Source organism: Pyrus communis, chromosome 4, assembly GCF_963583255.1.
Source record: "Pyrus communis chromosome 4, drPyrComm1.1, whole genome shotgun sequence".
In the NCBI taxonomy this organism is placed as follows: Eukaryota; Viridiplantae; Streptophyta; class Magnoliopsida; order Rosales; family Rosaceae; genus Pyrus; species Pyrus communis.
This window is the reverse complement of record NC_084806.1, coordinates 13,396,034-13,405,135: the sequence shown is the minus strand read 5'-3', so window position 1 is coordinate 13,405,135 and position 9,102 is coordinate 13,396,034. Positions and strand designations below refer to the sequence as shown.

The 9,102-nt window shown below is 36.4% G+C and overlaps 1 protein-coding gene across 1 annotated transcript; it reads right to left on the bottom strand.

Annotated features, from left to right (window-relative positions):
• Window positions 1–989: 989 nt before the first annotated feature.
• Window positions 990–2,590, bottom strand: LOC137731096 (CBL-interacting serine/threonine-protein kinase 4-like). The gene has a single exon (XM_068470172.1). The coding sequence runs from the start codon at window positions 2,522–2,524 to the stop codon at window positions 1,229–1,231; it is 1,296 nt and encodes a 431-aa protein (XP_068326273.1). The 5' UTR covers window positions 2,525–2,590; the 3' UTR covers window positions 990–1,228.
• Between the last annotated feature and the right edge of the window lie 6,512 nt (window positions 2,591–9,102).

Sequence of the window (9,102 nt, the reverse complement as noted above, 5' to 3'; positions counted from 1 at the left end):
CCTAAGGTGTAACTTATTAAAGTTACAATACGGTGGACCTAAGATGATAAGGAGTAAGACAGTTCTTGAGTTAAGGTTTCATCTCTAGATCATAATTTGATGGTTTTCATGTGAATGGTTAGCTCAGTGTATGTGATTATCAAGGTTCTGAGATGAGACATCTTTACAACCTTGTTAATCCTACATTGAGAAAACTTTTTGACAGAAATTTGAATTAAGGATGAGGTTGAATCGCAGGCATATGGCCATTAAAGAAACACTGATTGCCGATACATATTTGAAACATGATCATTACAATTAGTAGACCAAGTGGGAGAATGTTAGATTTTATTCAATATAAATCAACTATTAAATGGATGTGAACCGCCGCTTGTTTTTATGTTGCCAACCAAAATATATTGGGCCTTCTGGCAATTTCAAGAATATGATGCGCGTGAACTGCCGCTTGTTTTTTTGTTCAAGCAACGAACAAGAAACGAGTAGCTAGCAAGCCGATATATCTCTAAGTTTATAATTCCAATTTGAAATAACATAATAATTCACTTCTTTTGTCGTATTCTTTTTTTTTTTTTTTAATATATATAAATATACAAATTGGCACTTGATCTCCTCCAAGTATTACTGTGGCGTTACGTATTATGTATGCATTCAACTTTCAAAAATTGTATTATTAATTCGTAATGCAAGTAAGGTTCTTACATAGTGATTCGTGACTGATTGACTCATCCAGCAATAATACAACAATCGTCGTGTTTAACTGTGTATGTTGAGATTCTTGTTCGGATTCCTATGTCGTTTGTGAAAGATTTGATTTTTCATATTCCAAACAAAAGGGCCTACTGGTTCTTTCATCTTATTTATTAGCCCAATTAAATCCACGATTAAGGAAGCGATTAACGAATGAATAATAATTTAATTCGAGTCGTATCACAAACGATGCGACAAAATATGACAACTAGTACAGTTTGGATCTGTGAATCATCGTTGAATCTGAAACTAGTTTTTCATTAATCATACATAAGTAGCAGTACATACTACACTATCTCAACTACCGTACAGCACCTAAAATCTTAACCCAACTAATACATCACTAACCACGCCTTAATTACTAAAACAACTACCAATGTTTCTGCTTAAGCACAAGGACTTGTGGAACCAACCCTGCGTTTAGACTTTAATTTCCACACAACACACCCACCTAACATCCAATTAATGTACACCGCCATCATCAAACGACAGCGTTATGCCACGAAACGACATGGTTTTCCAACCCAGCCCTCAACTCTTCCCAAAGCCTAACCTCCCGCTCAAACTCAACCCCGCCGCCCTCCACCATCTTCACTTCCCCAACCACCAAACTCGGTGCAATCTCCATTACCTCAACCGCCATTACCACCCTCATCATCGCTCCCTTCCCCACTCCCACACTCACACCCGTCTTCCCTCTCTCCACCCTGTACCCCAGCTTCTCCCCAACCTCCCGCACCTTTTCCACCACCGTCTCCGCCGCAGATTCCGCCGTGAACCGCCTCCCCCTCCGTGTCTCCGCCTCGAAAAGCCCGGAGAGATCCAACCCTGACGACATCGATATTATATCGAACGCATTCATCCCGCAGGGAACGACGTCGCATTTCTTTGCCTCCGCCGCCGCTTCCTCGAAAAGCCCTAAATCAATACATCTTTTAAACCACGGCTTCTCCATCAACGCCTCGATCCCCAACCTCGTGTTCGGGTTCGGGTCGAGCAGCTGGTATATGATCCGACCCGCCGGCTTCGAAATCCAAGCCGGAATCTCGTACTCCCGCCTCTGAACCTTCTTATACATAGCGATCAAATTGCTGTCGTCGAAAGGCAGGCGACCGGCGAGCAGGACGAAGAGGATGACGCCGCACGACCACGCGTCGGCTTTGGAGCCGTCGTAGCCGCGCCGGTAAACCACCTCGGGCGCCGTGTACGCGGGGGTCCCACAGGCGGTGTGGAGCAGCCCGTTTTTGAGCTGGTCGGGTAAAGCGGAGAGTCCAAAATCCGAGACTTTTAAGTTGCCGTTCTTGTCCAGCAGAAGGTTCTGGGGCTTCACGTCGCGGTGGGCGACGCCGTTTTGGTGGCAGAAGTGCAACGCAGAGACGAGCTGCTGGAAGTATCGGCGGGCAAGGGACTCCGGAAATTTACCATGGCGCGAGATTTTGGCGAACAACTCGCCGCCCGTGGCGAGCTCCACGACGAGGTAAATTTTGGACTTGGTGGCGAGGACTTCGTGGATTTTGAGGACATTGGGGTGTTGCTGGAGGCGGCGCATGGCGGAGATTTCTCGGAGGATGCGGGGCTCCATGGCGGCGTCGGTTTGGGACTTGTCGATGATTTTGATGGCGACGGCGGTGTTGTCGATGAGGGATTGGGCTTTGTAGACCTTAGCGAAGCTGCCTCGACCCAACAGCCGGCCGAGTTGATATTTGCCGAGAAGGGTGGTGGGGGTGGCGGCGTCGGGTGAGGTGGGGGGTGGGGTTGGTGGGACCCCGGGGCCCATGGCTCGTGGGTTGGAGGAAGCTATTGCAGCAGCAGCAACCCAGAGACACTGAGGGACAATTGCTGCTGCTTTGCGCGTTAGGTTTTATAGCATATTTCTCGGGAGACTACTAGCTGGCTTCTTAATTTTGTTTTCCCATAATACCCTTGTATTTTTTGGTTTTTTGAAATTTGTTTTTCACTTCCCGTTGTAGACTCCAATCAACCTCTTACCCACCCGCCAACACATAATTCATCCCCTTCCTTCTTATTTTTATTTGTATTATAATTTAATGACAATAGTAAGTAGGTAAATTTATCATCGAAATAAATACTAAGTAGGAAAAAGTAGACCAGATGGATATATAAAAGATTATTTTTCAATTGAATTGCATAACATTTTCGGTTACATTTTTCATCTGTGTTTTCTTATACGTAGAATGAGTCATCACCATTATATGCTTAAGCAGTTTTAGATAAGTTTTCGAGTCATACTCATCTTAACATGATTGAGCTGTAGTTTAAGTAATTAAAAGCATTTTGTGTTTTGATTCTTCCTCACATCTCATTTGTAAAGAAGAAAATGTAACTAGCTCAAAACCAAAACATGCAATCATAAACATTGATGTACGTGCTTACAATGTTGACAATGAAAACTAAAAGAAAACTGTAGAACAATGAATTGGGCGTAATAAATCTTAACGGATTTATCATTGTTAAAAAACTGATAGAACCAATTCAAAACCAATTGTCAATGAATAGACATATCCAATACCTTCGAAACAAATTCAAGGTTTACGTTCTCAAATGTGCGATACTCTTAGCACAACTCGTCACACACATGATGAGTCCATAGACAACACATCTTAAGTGATGTAGGGGTACATCTAGCTATTGTGCACAACACATTACTGTGGGAGCAAATTTTTCACCTCGGATTGATTTCACGAAAACCTACAAATACAAAGAAAAGAGATAAACGGAGTTACGACTAACACCAGTACTAATGTGGTTTTAGCCAAAGGGCCTTCGATGCCCAAAGCAAAAAGACTGTGGAAAGTAATAAGAGTATGGTAAAAGTTATTGATTACTAGAATAAAGCGGTTGGCCTTTACCCTATTGTCTAGGTTCATTGAACATATTAGCAGAGTGTTACTTAGTCTCAGTGTTATAAAAGTCTCCGCCTAGCGCTACTTATGACCCGTTAGATGCTAAGCAGCTGGCTACCGCCACAATTAATCTATAGACGTTTAAAAAAAAATAAGAAAAGGCCATTGTCCACCTCTTCACTAGCGCTTAACGCTTTTTAAAACTTTGCATAGTTTGCACACTTATAAAAGAATATTCATTTGAGATTCTTGGAATATGCTCCGGAGAATTTTGTCATGCTAAGATACTGATAGGCAAGGTATTTACATATCAAGATAATCTGTGGAAGTTGCATAGTGACTTGTACGATTTGCGATGATACGGCCCGAGGGGTAGTTGATTGTGGACTTCTAGTGCCTTTGTAGAATGTGGACCAATAGTTTGCGTATTTCATCAAAAACAAAGTGATCATATTTGATAAATAGCATATGTTGTACACATAACGTATTCCCATTAATTTGAATATTTTATGTTTCGCAACCGAGGAATAGTTTACTCTAATAATAGAAATCGATATATGAAACACTAATATGAGGCTTCCATGCTCTAATGTACGATAGCGGATGGCGCTACCGATTTAAAAAAAAAAAAAAAATCAAAACGGGCAAATTGAGCATGTAGGATTCAAAAGAAAGTAACCGATCCTGACTGGGGGGCCACAAGCATGATGCAAAGCGTGATGTGAGAACAAACATACGTCGATGTAAACGGCTAAAAGCACTTCCACTAATAATTAAGCGTACAATGCCAAGAATTATTATTAGTGCCGACTCATGAATCCAGCTTTAAAGCCCTAAGGTCATCTCCAACTGATGGCTAGCTAGAGGGTTCGTTTTAGCTTTGGCCCTTCAAGATTCTCCAAAATATTAATATTTTAATGAACAATACAGGTCCATATTTGCTTCCGTCTCTAACCGAGGGTCAAAGGGCCAGAGGGCTCATTTTAACCCTATCACAAAAAACCATATCCAACCGAGGGTCATAGGGCCAAACATAATTTATTATTTAAAAACTACAACTTAAATGTTGTTTAAGTTTCATATTGTTAAATATTTTTTTTTTAACAAATAAGAAAAACTAGAAATATTTTTAATAATTTGTTAAATGTTGTTAAAAACTACAAATTTTGTAAAATAAAAGTTATAGGAAAAAAAAAAGAATTTAAATAGAAGTTATAGGAAAAATTTTGTAAATAAAAAATAATAATAAAACTGTAAAAAAAAAAAATTCAAATCAATCACAGTAATACATTTATACTAAATAATATGAATGTATTCCTGTCGGTTTTAACCGACAGGATTGATTTGAATTTTGGCCAGCCCCGGGTTGGTTGGCTGGCTGCATGTAGCTAGCCCTCCAGGCCTCTCCGATTCTGTGGGGCCCTCTCAGATTCCATAGCCCTCTGACCTAACCCTTGGTTGGAGACGATTTTCGGGCTATTTTCGGCCATCTAGACCCTTCGATTGGAGATGGCCTAAATTTATAATTTATCCTTCTCCATTGAAATCAAAGTAATTGGCTTTTTTCTATTTAAATATCTATATTTAGGGTAATACTAGTGAGACTATTATTTTGTTAAAATGTGTGAATTTCGTGTATTGATCGAGATTCCTTTTCTTAACGTTCTTTTTTTTTTTTTTTTTTTTGGGATTAGAGTTATACAATTATATATAATTATGTTAGTGAGAAAAATAATATTGAAGCATTCATGAATTCTAAATTTTTTAAAAGTTTTTTAGTACAACGATATATTTAACACTAAAGAGAGGTAGAGTTCGGTTAAGCCACACAATGGGCAACTTAATTTGATATCGAATTCACCATTTACGAGATTCGAACATAAGATCTCTCACTTATAAGTGAAAATGAATACCACTATAATAGAATGGTGATTTTTTTTTTAAATTCTTTGAAATATGAAATCTTAGTTTATTGCTACAATATGTGATTTAAAAAGATGATTTATTAGCATTTTCACATGCTTTTTTACGTATCACGGACTGAAAATGAAAGGCACCACCTTCAACAATTTACTTGGATCATAATCATAGATCATTCATATGTCAACGGTCCATATTTGTGCAAGTGCGTCTTGGCCTCTGAGCTCCAGGGACAGTCAAATTAGGTGGCATAAGACCTTTCCTTTTGCCGTTTCGTCGGAAAGTTTCACGGGTCTGGTGGTGCCTGCTCAGCTCAACATTCAACTTAATTAATTGCGTGGTCAAATTCTTTTTTCTAACGGAAAAGGGCTTTTACGTAATTTCAATGATAAAGAAGTAGCCTGGAAGGCGATGAGTTTGGGCACGTCGGGTTTACCTAGGAGTCTGCGGCTGCTTCCGCAACTGAAACGTCGACGTATCTCCCTGGAAATTGTTGTCAGATCATATGCATACAATTGATTATATGATTCAACTCTGTTTTGCATATTGTTTTCACGTTTTAATCGAGCGGTTATGATTTGCATATTTTTATTGACAATATAATGTGATAATATTCATTTATTCAACATTACTAAAAGATTGACATAATAATTTACAATCGATTTAATAATCAATTTGTTTCAATGTTACAAAACCATATTATTCATGTTAGTGAATTAGGTTGCCCATTGTGTGACTTAGTCAAACTCCCAATTTTCTTAGTGTAAAAGTATTGATGTACTTAAAAAAAAAAAAAAAAAAAAAAAGAGGAGGTTTCATGTTAGACTCACTTGTGTAACTTGTTCGATACCTAATTGGACTAACGTATTATGTGGCTTAATTTAAATCTCATTATCAATATTAACACATTGTTATATAAAAATAATAATACTCATCACAATTAAACAAATTGTCATTACATCTTTCGAGACAGATTCCAGATATCCAATTCCAGCACACTTATACAGAGGCTAATATGATAACAAATGCCTTAGCTAATGTAGGTCATAAATATGATCGAACTTGTATTTGGTTCTGTAATTTTTTTAAGGAAGTTATACTAAGAATTAATTTTGATATTATAGTTTAAAGATCCGCATATAATATTCTTTGTCATTTGTTTTAAGTCAATAAAAATGCCATTAATTATCTCATGGCATATTTGGAATGATACCCACGCAAATTCTCTGCAAAGAATAATAGAGTTCTATACAACTTTCTAAAATATTACAAACCCCTTATCCCCACCCCACACCCACCCACCCACCCACCCAAAGGCGTGTGAGCCTTTGGCTATGTCATTTTCTATATAATATATTCAACCAGAGCAATGTTAGAGAAACTAAAATTGTAAATAAAATTTTGTAAACTAAATGTCATGGAAGTTGATGATTAAATTATTACCTAAGTGTTGGTAAACGTGTTCATTCCTATTGGTGACACATTATTTAGTTTGTAAATTTAGTCTACAAATTTAATCTCTCTAGCATATTTCTCTTAACTTGTAATTGAGATGTCTTAAGTTCGATTCTCGCCAATGCGATTTTGAACCATATTATTGCTCCTTATTATGAGGTTAAGCCTGCTCACTTAGTTTAGATAATATCATTTGTTAAAAAAAATTATATATATTTTTTCGATAATAACTTAATATATTTTTTGGACAACACTGTATATACTAATATTTAGTCCACATAAGTGAGAGATGAATATCATTTTGATATATTTGACATGTCCAACACTATACTGATATTATTTTTCTTTGCCTGTGTAGGGTTAGGTCGTTCATATTACAAGATACTAGAGAGTAAACGGTTGATCGCGCATGCTCTAGTATATGTGCTCCAACATAAAAAGTTGTCACTTAGTCACAGATATGTCAATGGTGTTTGTGCTAATAATGGTGTTGTTTATACTTGTGGTAGTCAATTAGAGATTTTATTTTTATGTATGTTTGTGTAACTTATCTCCGGATCAATGATTTAATCATTGGAGAATGTATTCATATGATACTTTTTGTATTTGTTCTCGTATTACGAGGAACAAATATACAAATGTACCCGGATGTTTCTTACAAAATGGACTTATTTTATAAAGCAATAAATGATCAATGATTATTATGTCGTCATTATATGCGTAATTATGTCATTATTGAATCATCAATATATTTTATTTAGTTGCAATTAGCAATGGTGGTGTAAGGTTAGCGCTTGTGGTGGTAGCTAGTGGCGGTGACTTTGTTCTACAAGGATAAATAAGCGTAAAGGTTAAACAATAGAATTTTTAGAAAACGAATAACGGTATTACATAATTTGAAATGAGAATTGTTATTGATACTCTAAAAATCTCATTTTGCACTTTAAACTTTCTATAATTAGAAAGAAAAATACACTTGTGAGGAGTGTGAAATGAAATTTTGAAGTGTTAATAACAGTTTTCTTTGAAATATTCATTAAAAGCTCAACTTCATTTTTTATTAAAACAACTTTTAAAGACAAACACTTTTAAGAACTACTGTCTAGAAGTCATTGCCTTTAAAGTAAGCAGAGTATTTTTCTTTTATCAAATATTTTTTTATTACTTAACTGTAAATTAAAACAATTTTTTATTAAAAAAAATATATATAATACAAGATGGTGGGGCTTCGTCTCTTATAAGTCTTATCTCCCTTCACCCAACCCCACCCGACTGAAACGGAATTGGGTGGGTTGGTCTGTCTTGTCTTAGGCGGAAATGGTTTGAAAAAAAATCTCAAACCGATTCTATAGGCAGGCCACTGATTTGGAAATTTGGAACTGATGTAGAATACTTCAACACACTCTTAAAACAAAATAATCAGTAATCAGTGATTATTTTATTCTTAGTTAATTAAACACAAGTATTGTCCCCATGTTAGTAACTTTGAAAGTGCCATTTAGGACACTTCAAATTATGGGCCATTCCTACCACTAATTTCGTTTAATTAGACCCATGTCGACATCATTGTCTTAGCATTATATCATTGAATCTTATTAAATTAAAACCTAAGCCAACACCAGTTTTGTCCATAATCAAAAGATTTAGCTCAGATATTTTCCTGTACGAAAGTTGACTTCAACAATTAAAAAACTAAATTGTCGCTAATGGCAATGTGACTATAACTAAATGCTTTGTGCTTGATATCAACTATGGTACTCCCTCAATTTTTCTAGTTATATAAGAAGTTTAATTGCCAATGTAGTCACGCCAGTTTGCACAACAGTATGCTCGTTTTTTTGGATTAAAATAGTTTAGAATATTTTATTACAATAGTTTGAATCTCACTGCTCATATATATTGGTTACGTTAGTTGGAGCATCTCCAATTTTAAAATTGTATATTTGAATTTGTAAAGATTCTTTACATATGATTTGAATATTTGGACATGTAAAATTTATATTAGCTCGAAGGATGTAAATATCGGTTAGAACATAGTTTAACTTTTGATTCCTCCCATGCCCTTATCTAACTTAAAAAAATTTAGCAGTTTTTCCTTTGAAAAGTTAATGTGACT

Bases quoted from the DNA above. Each gene is read 5' to 3' on its own strand.
- LOC137731096 (XM_068470172.1), bottom strand. From the start codon at position 2,524: ATGGGCCCCGGGGTCCCACCAACCCCACCCCCCACCTCACCCGACGCC.